This window comes from Nycticebus coucang, chromosome 10, assembly GCF_027406575.1.
Source record: "Nycticebus coucang isolate mNycCou1 chromosome 10, mNycCou1.pri, whole genome shotgun sequence".
NCBI lineage: Eukaryota > Metazoa > Chordata > Mammalia > Primates > Lorisidae > Nycticebus > Nycticebus coucang.
In genome coordinates this window covers 120,401,262-120,418,963 of record NC_069789.1, presented here as the reverse complement: position 1 = coordinate 120,418,963, position 17,702 = coordinate 120,401,262, and the positions used below count along the sequence as shown (strand labels likewise).

At 50.4% G+C, this 17,702-nt stretch overlaps 1 protein-coding gene across 1 annotated transcript; it reads left to right on the top strand.

Annotated features, from left to right (window-relative positions):
• The first annotated feature begins 1,512 nt into the window (after window positions 1–1,512).
• CEACAM16 (CEA cell adhesion molecule 16, tectorial membrane component) lies at window positions 1,513–10,198 on the top strand. Its single transcript, XM_053604278.1, has 6 exons — window positions 1,513–1,637; window positions 3,385–3,729; window positions 4,021–4,296; window positions 5,555–5,833; window positions 7,834–8,160; window positions 10,059–10,198. Exons 1-6 carry the CDS (start codon window positions 1,601–1,603, stop codon window positions 10,067–10,069), a joined length of 1,275 nt encoding a protein of 424 aa, XP_053460253.1. The 5' UTR covers window positions 1,513–1,600; the 3' UTR covers window positions 10,070–10,198.
• Window positions 10,199–17,702: the final 7,504 nt, after the last annotated feature.

Here is a 17,702-nt window from a genome sequence, read left to right as displayed (position 1 = left end):
CAGAACCTCCTCCACACCTCCTGCCTGGCCTCAGCCGCCCCTCCTCCCAGCCTTCTCCTCTCTTCAGAGCCCTGCCCTGCTAGGGCAGCCCAGGACACAGTGCTGGAGGAGCAAATAGGGACAGGTGAGCCACAGGTATGGCCCCCGGCCTAGAAGCAGGACCCAAGCCATCAGGATATGAGTCCTAATAACAGGGCTGTCAGGTGCTCTAGCCCCACAGCTCCCTCGCCCCTGCCCCACATGGCATCCCACGAACACCTTCCCAGAAGCCCAGCCTCCACTCCAATTTAAAATGGCAAACCCCCTTTCTGGTTTTATTTTTTCATCTGGTGTGGAATAGATTTTACCTTTCCTTTGTTCACCCCACGAATGCGAGGCCCCTGAGGGCAGGGATTTCATCTGTCTCATACATTGCTATATGCCCAGTGCCTACAACAGTGCCTGAAAGAGTCACTGCTCACTAAATATCTGTCCAAAACATGCGTGAATGGTTTATTGAGCATTTACTCTGTGCCTCGCACTGTGGTAAGCACTGTTTACTTACTTCATCCTTATAACAGCCCTTATTGTTCCCATTTTTCAGATGAGGAAACTGAGGCCCAGCAGGTTCGCTGATTTGCCCCGGGTCCTGGAGGTATGGAAACCCAAATAACAGGACACCAACCAGATCTCATGTTTGGGGGCCAATTCTATCATGCCCTGGCTTGTAGTATCCACTAACTGCCCACAACAACCCTGAAGTAGGGTCCATACCATCTCTCTTTCACAGTAATAAACGGAGGCTCAGCAAGTGGCCATCCTCAGCCCCACTTCAAGTATGTGCAGGGCCAAGGTCAAAACTCAATTCCCTCTAGCCCCCAAACCTCCAAATGCATCCATTTGACAGATAGGGGAAGCAAGTCCTCAAGATAGGAAAAAAGAGAATGTGGGTTTCTGGGCACTCTGCACCGGGCCGACAAGAAGCAGAGCCACAGAGAAAGCGTGTGGTATCCAGACTCCTGCCCCTCCATCTGGCTTTGGGAACAGAGCAGGACTCAAATCCCCTCTCCCTGCAGGAACTCGCTCAGTGCATCAGCTCCTCCATCTGCAAAGTGGGGTGTTAAAGGTGCCCACCTTATAGGGTTATTCTGATACCCTCCAAGATAACAACTATAGGTGACCTTGAATCAAGGCTGGAAAATTACAGTCATCACTTACTGAGTTACTCCTTCGTGACCCCCCACGCTCATCAGGGAGGCCAGGGACTTCAGTGGTCAGTAGAGAAATGCCCCAAAATTTTCCTCGCTCCCTCCTCCCTCTTCCCTGGTGACCTGGTTCTTCTCCCAGCACCAAATCAGGGCCTTCGGCACAAAGGGTTAGGCAGCTGCCCCAGGAGACCTGGCCAGGTCACGGCCCCTGGCCAGTACCTGCCACACCCACCCTGGTGCCCAAACTGGGCCCCAGATCTTTGGTGACTCGATCCCTCCAAATTCAGGTGATCTCCCCCAGCTCCAAATCACCAAAACCTCCCAGGTCCAGCGGCAGACGGAGCCAAGCCACAACCAAGAAGGGCCTCCGGACATCAACGCCACTGTCTCCAAGACCCAGTCTGGAGTGAAAGATGGCGCTGACCGGGTACAGCTGGCTCCTCCTCAGTGGTGAGCAACAATGGCACCCCAGCACCTCAACCTCCTGAAGGCCTCAGAGAGGAGAGGGGACCCCCAGCCCAGCAGAGGGAGGGTATGAGCCAGGAGTCCACCATGATGGGTAAGAAGGGCAGGTCTGCTCCAAGAGAGGCACCAGTGTGAGGCAGGCCTGAGACACCCATCCACAGAGTGGGCTTTGGAGATTTCTAAGCACAGGCCATGAGCTAGGGTAAGGGGCCACTGTAATCCCATTCATTGGCAGACCCTTAATGAGGTACGGAAGCCTTGACTAGGGTGGGTCCTGACCAGAGGCTCTGCCCCTCCCTGAAGATGTAGCTTTGGGCAATTATCTTCCCCCCCACACTTTTTTTATTGAGACAGAGTCTCACTTGTCTCCCCCGGTATAGTGCCGTGGCATCACAGCTCACAGCAACCTTAAACTCTTATGCTTAAGCGATTCTCTTGCCTCAGCCTCCCAAGTAGCTGGAAATATAGCTGCCCACCACAATGCCCAGCTGTATTTTTTGCAGTTGTCATTGTTGTTTAGCTGGCTCAGGCCGGGTTCAAACCCACCAGCCTTGGTGTATATGTCTGGCATTGTAACCATTATACTACGGGCACTGAGCCTACCTTCCCCTTCTTAGCCTCAGTGTACTCATCCATGAAGTGGGCCTAATTGGCAGGGTCACTTGAAGGTCATCATAAGCAGCATTGATTAGCATAGCACCTACTGTGTGCCTGGAGCTATCCTAAGTGCCTCCCCTATGCTAACAACCACCCTGTGAGGGAGGCCCACTCCTGACCCCCATTCACAGAGGAGAAAACTGAGGCTCAGAAAGGCGAAGTCACTAGCCAGGGTCACACAGCCAGAAAAATGTCAGGAGAGAGAAGAGAGTTAGAGTCAGAGCCCCTTGCTCCTAACCATGCTCTTAGCCTAGAAAGCACTGGAAACCAGGCCAGGCAGGTAAGTACTTCTTGACTGAGAATCGCCGTGGTCACCCATTCCAGACAACTACTCACAATTCAAACCCAGGCAGCCTGACCAGCTTAAAGGCCCTGGAGAGGGGTGCTCATGTGCTCATTTGAGAGGGAAAGAGGTGAAGTGTATAAACCACATCTCTACTTTCCGCTGTGGTTGAGCTTGGAGAGGCAGAGGAAGTGGCTGGGACCGGAAGCCAGGACCCAGAGACAGGCCCTGATGTCCAAGCAAGAACCGTAAGGTGAGCAGGACTAGTTGAGCCACCGCATCTCCTGAGACTCGGTGATTCTCACCACCGCCAAGCCTCTGTGACCAAGGTAAAACCAAAGGTCCCATGGGCAAAATGCCAGCTTTGCTAGATCCGTGGCACAGACCATCAAATCCAATCCTCACAACATACTCCTCACTAGAACTAAAAGCCTGCACCTAGCGTTTTTTGAGCCCTTGCTGTATACCAGGCATTCTTCTAAGCATGTTGTATGCACCAAATCCATGCCAAGACCCTGTAAGGTAGGTAGCCATCATCCGTATGTGAGAGTTGACAAAGGGAGGCCCGGAGAGTGCAGTAGACTGGCGCAGATAAACTCCAAGAAAGATGAAGTGGCTGAGATGTTGGGAGTCGGAGGGCTGCAGGTTCAAATCCTGGCTCTGCCTATCCTCATGTTCATTAAGGATTTGGGGCTGGAGATGTCCCCTCTCTGAGCCTGAGTCTCCTCTGTCAAATGGGGTTGGGAATTAGTCAAACCTGCCCCATCTGACCCTCTGGTTCCTCTTCCTCAGCTGCGTTCCTGAATGTGGGGGCCGAGATCTCCATCACCCCAGAGCCTGCTCAGCCAGCTGAGGGGGATAATGTCACACTGGTTGTCCACGGGCTTTCAGGGGAACTGCTTGCCTACAACTGGTACGCGGGGCCCACACTCAGCATATCTTATCTGGTGGCCAGCTATATCGTGAGCACAGGTGATGAGACCCCTGGTCCGACCCATACGGGGCGAGAGACTGTGCGCCCTGATGGCAGCCTGGACATCCAGGGCGTCCTGCCCAGGCACTCGGGCACCTACATCCTGCAGACCCTCAACAGGCAGTTTCAGACCGAGGTGGGCTACGGACACTTGCAGGTCTATGGTGAGACACCCCCTACACCCCATCTTCCTCTCAATCCTTTCTACAAAGAAAAACAAATCTAAAAACATTTAAACCAACAGGAAAGAAAAGGGGCCTCAAATAACATTAAAATTCCCAACTCCTTCGGGATAGCGTCCAGGATTACCCCTGCCTCCTAAACCTATTCTTTCTCCCTCCAGCTGGGGGCATACGGGCACGGCCATTTTCCAGCCATGCCCCTTACCTGGGGAGGGGAAAACCCTCAGAGCCAGTGGTGCCCGGCCCCCTCCCCCTCTGTCTCTCCCCCCACAGAGATCCTAGCCCAGCCCGTAGTCGTGGCCAACAACACAGCACTGGTGGAGCGTCGCGACACCCTGCGCCTGCTGTGCAGCAGCCCCAGCCCTGCTGAGGTCCGCTGGTTCTTCAATGGCGAGGCCCTGCCCATTGCCATCCGCCTCGGCTTGTCCCCTGACGGTCGGGTACTGACCCGGCATGGCATCCGCAGGGAGGAGGCCGGAGCCTATCAGTGTGAAGTGTGGAACCCGGTCAGTGTCAGCCGCAGCAAGCCCATCAACCTGACAGTGTACTGTGAGTCCTCCTGGCCCCACCAGAGTTACCCAGTGTCCAACCTCACAGATGGGGAAACTGAAGCCGGGAGAGGGAGGACCCAAGGGTATAGTCCAGCTGTAGTCAGGAACCAGGAGGTCCCTCTTAAAATACACTTGACCCATATCCTAAAGGACTCCTAAAGTCCACCTTTGATTTTGAATAATCCTTCAATGAAAAGCAATACCCACAGAAAAAGGACAGAGAACTGGTTGGTTTAGAAAGGGAGCTGGTGGAAGGGGGCAGTGTCTCACACCTGTAATCCTAGCACTCTGGGAGGCTGAGGTGGATAGATTGCCTGAGCTCACAGGTTCAAGACCCACCTGAACCAGAGCAAGACCTCATCTCTAAAAAATAGCCGGGCGTTATGGCGAGTGCCTGTAGTCCCAGCTATTTGGGAGGCTGAGGCAAGAGAATCGCTTAAACCCAAGAGTTTGAGGTTGCTGTGAGCAACCACAGCACTCTACTGAGGGCAACAAAGTGAGACTCTGTCTCAAAAAAAAAAAAAAAAAAAAATAGAAAGGGAGCTGGGGTAGAGTGCTGGAATGGGGCAGGGAGTGGGAGAGAAGAACATACAATAAAAAATATAACTAAAGCATGAAGTCATTCCCAGCTAGGGTCAGCAGATGTGCAGTGTGGAATCCTGGGAAATAAATCCCTAAGGTACCGGAGGGCTAATAAGTAGAAAACCTTAGAGCGTAGAATCCTGCAAACAGAATTCTGGATTTCAGAAGCACTGAATTTTAGACTCTGAAAGTCCTAGAACCTCTAATAGCAGAGATTCTTAGAGCCTTAGAACTGAATTCTAAAATCTTAGCATCTAGAAGCTTAGACACATAGATTTCTAGAATCTTAGAATCCTAGTACCTAAAAGCATCAACTCTTGAAGTCCTAGAATTCTAGACCCTTAGAAGGGCTTGTCAGAAAAAAACTGCTTAAGCCTTTTTTGTTTTGTTTTTAGTGGAGCCATTGATTTCAAAAAGCATCTTGAAATGTTGTCTGGCTCAACACACTCTTTTCACAGAAGAGAAAGCTGAGATCTCCCCAGAGGGAAGTGGTTCTCACGATCTTAGCGCAAGTTAGAGATCAAGGTGGGATTTGAAAAGGCCAGAGCTCTTTCTTCCCTCCACTAGGCTCAGATATTCCCAGGGACCCAGCCTGGTGAACAGGAAACCAGGGGTGCCCATCTCTGCTCCCATCTCCCTCTACTGCCCCATGTCTCTCCCTCCTGCCCCCACAGTTGGCCCAGAACGCGTGGCCATCCTCCAAGACTCCACCACCCGCACGGGCTGCACCATCAAAGTGGACTTCAACACATCCATCACCCTGTGGTGCGTGTCCAGGTCCTGCCCGGAGCCCGAGTATGTGTGGGTCTTCAACGGGCAGACCCTAAAGAATGGCCAAGATCATCTCAACATCAGTAGCATGACGGCAGCTCAGGAGGGCACGTACACATGTATTGCCAAGAACGCCAAGACCCTGCTGTCTGGATCTGCCTTAGTGGTGGTCAAGCTCTCAGGTGAGTCACCCCCAGCCTGATCACTACCCTCTCCTCATGGAGCTCCAGTCAGATGGTGAAGGGTAGGTCACCATTTGCCCAACAGAGGTTTGGAAAGTGATGGATCCCCAGACCCTCATTGGAGTAGCAACAGAGTGGCATATCAGGTGGACCCCTCTTCATCTGGGTCTGAATGCAGACAGCCCATGCCTTATCATCTGGAAAAGCAAATGGCAAATAAGACCCTCTTCCTTGAGGGGTAACAAAGTGATAAATGGGTCACACACCCCGCACTGTGGGATGGCAGAGTGGGAAACCATTCAGATGTCACTTCATGTGGGTGCTCCTGTTCTAAATTCAGTCACCAGCTGCTCAGGGGCTCGACCCCTGCCTCACAGACAGCTGAATTTCTGTGCAGCCAACTAGACTCTCCAGTTATCTGGCCCAGATGATGAGCGATTGGAAAATCACAGCCCATTGTTGGCAAATGGAGAAACACAGCTGAGGAAGCATCGTCTTCTTCTGTCCTAAAATGACCTTGAAGCTGAGGGTAGTGCAGACAGCTGGTGTTTTTGGAGCCATTGGGATTCTCAAGGGACATTTTCTCATTTTCTGGGGATGGTGTCTCTGAACATCAGGGCCTCATTAATTCCACCTCATTCCCTCTCAAGTGGCCATCATCCCCTGGGGACAGTGGGAACAGTCCTCCCTCCCTCCCACTAACAGGCTGGGTCTCATCCAAAGGGTGGATACTCTTTCACCCAAAGCAGAAATGGCATCCCCAGAGGTAAGTATACCTCCTGCACCACCCGCCAGGGGCCTTGGCAGCTGGTCCTGGCAGGACACAGGGGGGTGGACCAGACGACCTCAGGTGCTACCCCAGCCCTACTTATGCAGGTCAACATGGGGGGTACCCAAGGTGTGCAGGTATGGGCAAGGAGTGGATACAGTGCCCCCAAGGGCCCTCAGTACTGTCAGCAACTCTGTGGTAGGTGCTGGGAGAGAGACAGAAAAAGGGAGATACCACCCTTCCCTGATCTTGGGGAGACTCTGACCTGATGGAGGAGACATGGTCTCTGCCCTTGATAGGTGGTAATGGAGCAGAGAAGCATGGCCCTTTATTCAAGGAGCTGCCAGAGAGTAAAATCAATGCCTCATTCTCCATTGGCTTCCAAGCTGTGGTGGGGAAGATATGACACCCGTTCTCAGTGAGCTTTCAGGGAACTGGAGGAGACATGGTCTGCACTTGGGGAGAATTTCCATTCTGATGGGAGATTTGGTCTTGAGGAGACATGGCCCTGTTTTTTGAGAATTCCTAGTCTGATGGAGAAGACACAGTTTTCACCTTTGGGGGTACTCCTAATCTGATGGAGGAGTACAGGCCCCCACCTTCTAGGAATTTCCAGTCTGATAAAATAAACATTTTCTCCCAACTTATGGGGTCCCCCCTTGATTGGAAAAAGCCATGAATAATTTAGAATTTCACAATCTGATGGAGGAGACAGAGCCCCAACCTTGTAGGAATTTCCAATCTGATAGAGGAGACATGGCCTTCCACCCTCTAGAATCTTTTGATGTGATGGGGGAAGGTATAGCCCCAAACTCTGGAGCTTTCAATGTAATAGAAGGGACACAACTCCCAGCCATCTGATGGGGGAGACATGGCCCTCATATTCGGAAATTTCCAATCTGATTGGGGAGACATGGCCCCTATGGTTTGGGAATTTCCAATCTGATGGGAGAGACATGACCATTAAGAGTCTTCCAATTTAAATGGAGAGACATCCCCAATGGCTGGAAATTCCTAGTCTACTAAGGGAGAGACAGATGCTTGGGAGGCATAGTTAAGACACAGAATCTACCTCCACCACACAAGTCACCTCCTTTCTTGGTCTCTTTCCTAGCACCCCACATGGGAGTGGCAAACAGGTAGGGGGAGGCAAGTGAACTGGCCAGGGATAGGGGGGAGGCACCATGCCAAACTCAGGCCAGCTGATCCAGCATCCTTGGTCTCTCCCCAGCCGCAGCAGTCGCCATGATGATTGTGCCCATGCCCGCCAAACCGATGGAGGGCCAGGACGTGACACTAACTGTTCAGGGCTACCCCAAGGACCTGCTGGTCTATGCCTGGTACCGCGGGCCTGCCTCTGAGCCCAGTCGGCTGCTCAGCCAACTGCCATCAGGGAACTGGATCGCAGGCCCTGCGCACACAGGCCGGGAGGTGGGTTTCGCCAACTGTTCGCTGCTGGTGCAGAAGCTGAACCTCACCGATGCTGGCCGATACACGCTCAAGACTGTCACGCTGCAGGGCAAGACAGAGACTCTGGAAGTGGAGCTACAAGTGGCCCGTGAGTGTGCAAGAGGGGGTAGGGGTGCCTCTATTCAGATAAAGTCTTCCAAAGGGGGCCCTTGCCCCTGTGTAAGGTTGGGGGGCATAGACCAATGGTGAACATGCCTCCCCCATCAGACTGAAGGGAGAAGCCTCCTCTCCTCTATCTAACTCGGGGATTCCCAAATGGGGCTCTGCCTCTCCTATAAACTGAGCCTCCTCCATCAGACTGAGGCTACTGATGGGGGCTTCCTCACCTTTGCTCTCATAAGAGGTACACCAGACTGAAAGTTTTACTACATAAAAGAGAAGACATAGTCTGAAGGTGAGGCATCCTTTTTCCTGCAGACAAGTGGATCCTAAAACAGGAAATATTACCTCTTTCACTATATTAGGAATATGGGTTAATGACAGGAGTTTACCTCCCCTATCTGATTGGTGGGATAGAGTAAGGATGAGTTATGCCTCCCTATTCAGGCCAGAAGATCCTAGATAGTGGGGCTCTTGTCTCCTCCCTTCTATTACAATGAGAGTGGGAACAAAATGTTTACCATCGGATGGCAGTTTAATCTCTCAAACTGAAATAAGGATGATCTCCATCAGGATAGAGGCTTCTAGACATGGACATTGTGTCTCCTTGTCAGACCCAGAGTTCCCAGACGTTGGAGACTTGGATTCCCCCATCAGACTGGGAGCTCCCAGAAACCAGGGACCATGCCTCCTCCATCAGACTGGGAGCTCCCAGAGTTAGAAACCATGTCTCCTCCATCAGACTAGGAGCTCCCAGAAACCAGGGACCATGTCTCCTCCATCAGACTGGGAGCTCCCAGAAACCAGGGACCATGTCTCCTCCATCAGACTGGGAGCTCCCAGAATCCAGGGACCATGTCTCCTCCATCAGACTGGGAGCTCCCAGAATCCAGGGACCATGTCTCCTCCATCAGACTGGGAGCTCCCAGAATCCAGGGACCATGTCTCCTCCATCTGACTGGGAGCTCCCAAAGCTAGAGACCATGTTTCCTCCATCAGGCTGGGAGCTCCCAGAAACCAGGGACCATGTCTCCTCCATCAGACTGGGAGCTCCCAGAAACCAGGGACCATGTCTCCTCCATCAGACTGGGAGCTCCCAGAATCCAGGGACCATGTCTCCTCCATCAGACTGGGAGCTCCCAGAATCCAGGGACCATGTCTCCTCCATCTGACTGGGAGCTCCCAAAGCTAGAGACCATGTTTCCTCCATCAGGCTGGGAGCTCCCAGAAACCAGGGACCATGTCTCCTCCATCAGACTGGGAGCTCCCAGAGTCAGGGACCATTTCTCCTCCATCAGACTGGGAGGTCCCAGAGTCAGGGACCATGTCTACCCCACCAGACTGGGCATCCCCAGAGATCTATGTGTCCATATCCCTACAGCAGGGTCAAGTTTCACCCATTAGCTCTCAGACACTAGGGATAAGACTATTTCTTGACTCTGGAATCTTGCCTCCCTCATCAGACTGAGCACTCTCAGAAGCCTTGTTCCTAAGTAAGAGATGGTGTCTCCGCACTCAGACTGGATGCTTCCAGTATCAGAGACCCAACCACTACCAAACACCCTTCTCAATCCATTCACTGATCAAACCCAGGTTTTCTGGGTCAGTGTTAGGGGAAGAATGGCTTTCAGTGGCAGTGGGCCACTCCTGACAAAGCCTTGGATTCCTTTTCACCCTGTCTCTCTTCTCACAGTCAACCTCCCTCCCTCGCACAAGGACCACCGCCAACTTCCTGAACCTGAACCTGGCACAGGCTGAGCTTGGGGGGGGGGGGCACCAGGAGGCTCAGGGTGGGCACGGGACTAGGAGGGGTGGGGGCCCCTGGGGACCTGGCCCTCCACCTCCCTGATGGCCTCCTTTGTCCCCTTGCCCCATCCACCCCTACAGCCCTGGAATAGCAGCACAGCCAGGAAGACTTCAGAGGGAGGAGCTCTTCGTGCCATCCTCCTGTCTTCTCCCCTGAGTGGAGGATCGCTTGGCTCCAGCGAGGATGCCAAAGATGCTGGACTGTCATCCTGCTGTTCTTCATCTTCCACCCTAGAGTTAGAGCCAACAAGGCCCTACTCCTTCGCGGAGACGTCAGAGAGCCACAGAGGCCATAAACATCCTGGTTAACGCACGTGTGTGTCAGCCTCTCCTTCTACCATTGCCAACCTTCCATTTCCTGGTGGCCACATTTGCCTCCTTTCCCATCTACAATTATCCTCAATCGGAGCAAGCACATGCAGAGGGATGCCCAAAAGCACAGTGTTCCACACCCTACTGCTGGATGGCAGGGCCACAGGCTCTTCCCACAGCTCCCCAATTATAGCTGAGGGTCCTCCTCCTCTGCACTACACCTGACCATGCCACTCAGGGCCCTGATGCAGACTGCTTGTGCTCAGGGAATGAGCACATTTCTCAGGAAGAGTTCTAGCACCTTCTATTTAATCCAAGATGCACCTAGGTGTCCTCCATTGTCTTGGGATCCTCCCATGTCTCTTTCAAACGTCACCTGCACAACACTAAAAATAGCTCCCTCCTTTTCTAACCACAAAAAAATAACCCTGCAAATAAATGAATGCAAATGATGGGAAGGGTGGAGAGCTGGGGAGCAGGAGCCTGGATCTGTATCTTCTAACTCTTTTCACTAGCAGGGTCTGAGCTGCAGTCCCAACCTAGCCAAGATGCCCCACTGAAGAGAGGCTCTTGGTGTTGGTCAGCAGTGGTAATGGTAGAGTTCATGCCTGGGGTAGAAAGAGAGGTTTTGGCATCGAAGAAAAGAATGTTCTGGGCTCAGCACCTGTAGCTCAAGCGGCTAAGGCGCTAGCCACATACACCAGAGCTGGTAGGTTCGAATCCAGCCCAGGCCTGCCAAACAACAATGACAACTACAACCAAAAAATAGCCAGGCATTGTGGTGGGTGCCTGTAGTTCCAGCTACTTGGGAAGCTGAGGCTAGAGAATCGCTTAACCCCAGGAGTTTGAGGTTGCTGTGAGCTGTAATACCACGGCACTCTACTTGGGGCGACAGCTTGAGGCTCTGTCTCAAAAAAAAAAAAAAAAAAAAGGAAAAGAATGTTCTGGAGATGACCATGTTGACTCAGGATGGTGGGTGGTAACAGATTCTGGATCATAATTGTACATTTGCCATAGAGTCACTGGAGTCTCAGTTTTCCCATCAGTACAAAGGTGCAGACTTGGTTCAGTTTCCAAACCATTCTTTAAAGCCTCAGAGCCCTTTCTTCAAATGCAATTTTATAAGGCAGGTCAATATACTATTTAAAATGGCAATGTAACAAACGTAGATAATAAGTCAAAAGCTATAACTCCCCACCTCTCCAAAAGTGTCTATCTACTTGAAAAGAATTCCTTAAAACAAAATAACATTTGGACTATGGAAGCAATTAAAATGAAAGATATCTACCAGAACCAAATGACAGTAAAAAACACTATATACAGAAACCTATGGGATGTGGCCAAAGCTATAATCAGAGGAAAAATTATAGCTTAAATACATTGAGAGTACCAAAAGAAAAAAGCTTGAAAATGAACAAAACAGGGCAGTGCCTGTGGCTCAGTCGGTAAGGCACCAGCCCCATATACCGAGGGTGGTGGGTTCAAGCCCAGCCCCAGCCAAACTGCAACCAAAAAATAGCCGGGCGTTGTGGCGGGCGCCTGTAGTCCCAGCTACTCGGGAGGCTGAGGCAAGAGAATCACTTGGGCCCAGGAGTTGGAGGTTGCTGTGAGCTGTGTGAGGCCACGGCACTCTACCAAGGGCCATAAAGTGAGACTCTGTCTCTACAATAAAAAAAAAAAAAAAAAAAAAAACATGCATGGAGGGAAGAGGGGCCTGTTGGCTGCTCTCTGGTAGCCACTCCCCTCCTCTCTTCCATGATGCAGGCACTGCTTCCCTCCACAGAACTTGCATATGTCAGGTACTCACTTTCCCAGGATGCTTTGCACTATAGGTGGCCATGTGACAAATTCAAGCCAATAAAGAAGAAGATAGCCTAAAATCCCATCCGCTGACTCCATGCCACCTAAGGGGTTTCTTTTTTTTTGTTTTTTTTTGAGACAGAGTCTCAAGCTGTTGCCCTGGGTAGAGTACTGTGGTGTCACAGCTCATAGCAACCTCAAACTCCTGGGCTTAAGCGATTCTCTTGCCTCAGCCTCCCAAGTAGCTGGGACTACAGGCACCCACCATAACGCCTGGCTATTTTTTGGTTATAGTTGTCCTTGTTGTTTGGCAGGCCCGAGCTGCATTCGAACCCGCCAGCTCCAGTGTATGTGGCTGGCGTCCTAACTGCTGAGCTACAGGTGTTGAGCCACCACCTACAGGGTTTCTAAGGGAGCTCTACAGAGTTTGAAAGCTATTGTCTAAATTAGTTGTCTCCAATGTGGGGTTTCCAGCTATGATGTGAGGATGGATTTGAACAGTTAACCCCAACACTACTCCAGGAAAAGGAAATAGCATCCATATTTCCACCCCACCTCCAAGTTCACAGAAGAGTCAGTAACAAATATAGGGCTAGAGTCTAGGTATATCACTTAGGATTGCTCTTCACTGGCTAGTGAGAGAGATTAGAAATAACACAAATGATTAGAGACCAATAAATAATATAAGAGATAAACTGGGATATGCAGGATATACATAGCTTACAGGGATAAAAGATTCTTTTCCTCACACATAAAATACACCCAGAAGCAGATTGCTCAGAGCTGGAATGCAAGTCCCATAGCAGCATCAGAGGCATAGCTCTTTCTATTTTTTTGCTCCATCTTCCTTAGCTTGGGGCTTCTATTCTCTCAAGCACCTCATGACCCAATATGGCTGCTGAAGTGGCAGCTGCCTCATCCATATTCCAGACAAGAAGCAGAAAGAAGACAAAGGGCAAAAACAGCCCCAAGCCAGTTTGTGGACTGTGCCCCTTTTTAGGCACTTTCCCCAAAACCCCATTCAATAACTCCCTCTTACACCTGATTGGCCACCCTAGCTTCAAGGAAAGCCTTCCTAGTATTAAGGAAGGCAGAGAGAATGAATCCTAGGTAGGCATCTGGCAGCTTTAGCCATGCCAGGCCCTGAAATTCCTACCTCCCCAGCTAGACAAAATATCCTTTCTCACCTAAGCCCAAGGAATAAGAGCCACAGCCCCAGGAGCTGGGAGAGACTGAGGAGCTCCAGATCCCAGGTGCGGTTGTGTGAAATCCATGCAGAATGAGGTCAGCAGGGGGGTGGAGGGAGCAGAGGGGGAGCAGCTCCAGTTTCTAGGACAAACCAGATCCCATATCCTAAGGGTGTGGAGGCTCAAATGTCCCCAGGACCATGTCTCTGGTCCCTCTGGGCATCTCTGGGCTCCTTCTACTGAATCCTCCCAAGCAGTCCAATCCCCTTCTTTAACAGTCCAGAAAAGAACAATAATAACTGCAAAATAATAATAGCTCCTGTATCTCCAGCATCACTTTTGTCCTTTCTCATTCACAATCTCAATGAACTCTTCCAACAATCCGTATGAGTAGTTACTGCCAACTCCTGCATTTTACAGATTGAGGAAAGAAACTGAAGCACAGAGAACTGAAAACTTGCTCCAGGTGCCACAGTTCCCCTGGCTCTTGGGTGGAGGTGCTAGTTTAGGAGTCTTCTCTGTTCTTCAGCAGGTTGGGGGGCAGGGGGCCAAGGACACAGTTCTCAGCTCAGACCAAGCTGAGTTGGACACTGTTAGAGGTAGGACCTTGGGCACATGGCTTTTCCTCTTTGTAAAATGGAGATAATAATAGTCCCCTCTGGCGGAACCTGTGGCTCAGTGAGTAGGGCGCCAGCCCCATATACCGAGGGTGGCGGGTTCAAACACGGCACCGGCCAAACTGCAATTAAAAAATAGCCGGATGTTGTGGTGGGCGTCTGTAGTCTCAGCTACTCAGGAGGCTGAGGGAAGAGAATCGCCTAAGCCCAAGAGCTGGAGGTTGCTGTGAGCTGTGACGCCATAGCATTCTACCAAGCGTGACAAAGTGAGACTCTGTCTCTAAAAAAAAAAAAAATAATAGGGCGGCGCCTGTGGCTCAGTCAGTAAGGCGCCGGCCCCATATGCCGAGGGTGGCGGGTTCAAACCCAGCCCCGGCCAAACTGCAACCAAAAAATAGCCGGGTGTTGTGGCGGGCGCCTGTAGTCCCAGCTACTCGGGAGGCTGAGGCAAGAGAATTGCTTAAGCCCAGGAGTTGGAGGTTGCTGTGAGCTGTGTGAGGCCACGGCACTCTACCGAGGGCCATAAAGTAAGACTCTGTCTCTACAAAAAAAAAAAAAAAAAAAAAATAGTGCCCACCTCCTAGGGTTATTGAAAAGATTATATGAGTTCATAGAAGTAAAGAATCTGGCACACATGAGCTCAATAAATGCTTAAGAACCACACTAAGGTGTTAGCTTTTGGCAACAGGCAGGTAGAAAAACAAAGATAACATTTTTCTGCAACGCCTTCTTTTTGGAGGACTTAATTAATTTTACTGCACAGATTTACCTCATTTTATGTAATAAATGATGTTCTTAAAGTTGTGATCACTGAGAATGGCTTACAAGAAATAATAATAATAATAAAGATGTATGAGCTTTTAGAATCACGACACTGATTGTCACAGGTTCCAGGGTCCAATGCTCTTAGCATGGATTTTCTGACTTGCCTAAAGCCTCTCTTTGAAATGAGGCTGCAGTTCCCAAATCTGGTAGTTGTTTACTAAGAGCACACATCCCAGGTCCCTGCCTGGACTCAGGAAATCTGTATCCCCAGGGAGAGGACCTGGAAGCTGAACGTCAAATGAATAGTCTGGGGGACTTGTCAGTTGGGGGACTCTGATGCAGGGACCATTTGACAAAAAAAAAAAAAAAACGGAAAGTGAAGCACAAAGAACAGGAGGCGGCTAGGTGACTTGCCCGCAATTACTCATCCGGAAAGTGGCAGGGCCAGGATTTGGCCCAGAGAGGGGCAGGACCAAGCCCAGGATCACCCAGCATGTTTCAGGCTGAGGGCTGAGACTGGGGCCCTCCTGTGCCCAGAGGAGGTCCATAATGGCTCCCCACCTCCCAGGCAAAGCCACAAAGCATGGAGGGTGCTTGGAGCTCTCAGATTCTACCAGGCCTGGACAGAGAAACAGACCACACCTCTCTTGGTCCCCATTCCTTCCCCCTCGCCAAAGTGGCCTTTTCTCAAGTAACTACAGTGGGGAGGGCAAGGGATGGGGATGGGGTGACCTTGAGGCCAGAACACACAATGGCCCAGGCCCTCTCTGGAGCCCTGCCAAGGACAGGAAGGAAGCCTGTGCTGTGTTTTTCCACAGACTGGAATGTTGGTTCAGGATGGAGAGAGGGGCGGAGGGAAGGAGGAGGAGGGACGAGACGGACTCTGGGAACCAAGGATGGAGTCTGGTCAGCTTCAGCCCATCCTGACACAGAATGCAGAGTCCAGAGGAGGCACCCCTCACCCAAGGTCACACAGAATCAGAACAGCCAGAATGTCTCACCTGTGCCACTAACCACTGTCAGGACCTCCCTGAGTCCCCACAGCGACTTTCAGAAGCAGGTGTCATCCTGTCCATTCCTCAGAAGGAGGAGGCCCCCAGAGGTGAGATCACTCTTCCCAGTTCATCTCCCCTTTGGATCATCATTAGGGTCCTGACTACGGCCTAAAGGTGTGCCCACCCTCATTCCCTTCTTCGTCTTGTTACAGCCCAGCTGACCTGTATCGCTGCACAGAGGCAGTGGGGTTGCAGCAGAGAAAGAGTTTCATATTACCACAGAGCACCGAGTGAGGAGATGGAAGGAATTTCTCAAATCCGTCTCCCCAAGAATTTGGAGGAAAGGGTTTTTAAAGTTGGGCTACTTGCACAAAAAATTAAACCATTTTTAAATTTTAAAAAGGGTGTGTTAAAGATAGTTTGGCAGGTTCAGTAGCTCAATGGTTAGGGCGCCAGCCACATAAACTGGGGCTGGCAGGTTTGAACCCAGGCAAGGCCTGCTAAACAACAAAGACAACTACAACAACAACAAAAAAATAGCTGGGCGTTGTGGCGAGCACCTGTAGTCCCAGTTACTTGGGAGGCTGAGGCAAGATAATCTCTTAAGCCCAAGAATTTGAGGTTGCTCACTCTTCGCAGATGATATGATCATATATCTGGAAAACACTAGGGATTCTACAACAAAACTTTTAGAAATGATCAAGGAATACAGCAATGTCTCAGGCTACAAAATCAACACCCATAAATCTATAATGGCACTCTACCGAGGGCAATAAAGTGAAACTCTGTCTCTACCAAAAAAAAAGAAAAGAAATAGCTGAAGATGTTAACAGATGGAAAAACATACCATGCTCATGGCTGGGAAGAATCAACATTGTTAAAATGTCCATACTACCCAAAGCAATATATAATTTTAATGCAATTCCTATTAAAGCTCCATTGTCATATTTTAAAGATCTTGAAAAAATAATACTTCGTTTTATATGGAATCAGAAAAAAACTCGAATAGCCAAAACATTACTCAGCTATAAAAACAAAGCAGGAGGAATCACGCTACCAGACCTGAGACTGTACTATAAATTGATAGTGATCAAAACAGCATGGTACTGGCACAAAACAGAGAAGTAGATGTCTGGAACAGAATAGAGAACCAAGAGATGAATCCAGCTACTTACCGTTTTATGATCTCTGACAAGCCAATTAAAAACATTCAGTGGGAAAAGATTCCCTATTTAACAAATGGTGCTGGGTGAACTGGCTGGCAACCTGTAGAAGATTGAAACTGGACCCACACCTTTCACCATTAACTAAGATAGACTCTCACTGGGAAAAGATTTAAACCTAAGACATGAGGGTGGCGCCTGTGGCTCATTCAGTAGGGCACCAGCCCCATATACCAAGGGTGGCGGGTTCAAACCCGGCCCCGGCTGAACTGCAACCAAAAAATAGCTGGGCGTTGTGGCAGGCGCCTGTAGTCCCAGCTACTGGGGAGGCTGAGGCAAGAGAATTGCTAAAGCCCAGGAGTTGGAGGTTGCTGTGAGCTATGCGAGGGCCATAAAGTGAGACTCTGGGGCGGCGCCTGTGGCTCAGCGGGTAGGGCGCCGGTCCCACATGCCGGAGGTGGCGGGTTCAAACCCAGCCCTGGCCAAATTAAAAAAAAAAAAAAAAAAAAAAAGTGAGACTCTGTCTCTACAAAAAAAAGACATGAAACTATAAAAATACTTGAAGAAAGTGCAGGGAAAACTCTTGAAGAAATCGGCCTGAGTGAATATTTTATGAGGAGGACTCCCCAGGCAATTGAAGCAGTATCAAAAATAGACCACTGGGACCTGATCAAACTAAAAAGCTTCTTCACAGCCAAGAACACTGTAAGTAAAGCAAGCAGACAGCCCTCAGAATGGGAGAAAATATTTGCAGGTTATACCTCCGATAAAGATCTAATAACCAGAATCCACAGAGAACTCAAACATGTTAGCAAGAAAAGAACACGTGACCCCATCTCAGGGTGGGCAAGGGACTTGAAGAGAAAATTCTCTAAAGAAGACAGAC

Coding starts and splice junctions, on each gene's coding strand:
- CEACAM16 (XM_053604278.1), top strand. CDS start 1,601: ATGGCGCTGACCGGGTACAGCTGGCTCCTCCTCAGTG. Junction 3,730..4,020: donor CGGACACTTGCAGGTCTATG/GTGAGACACCCC, acceptor CTCCCCCCACAG/AGATCCTAGCCCAGCCCGTA. Junction 4,297..5,554: donor CATCAACCTGACAGTGTACT/GTGAGTCCTCCT, acceptor CTGCCCCCACAG/TTGGCCCAGAACGCGTGGCC.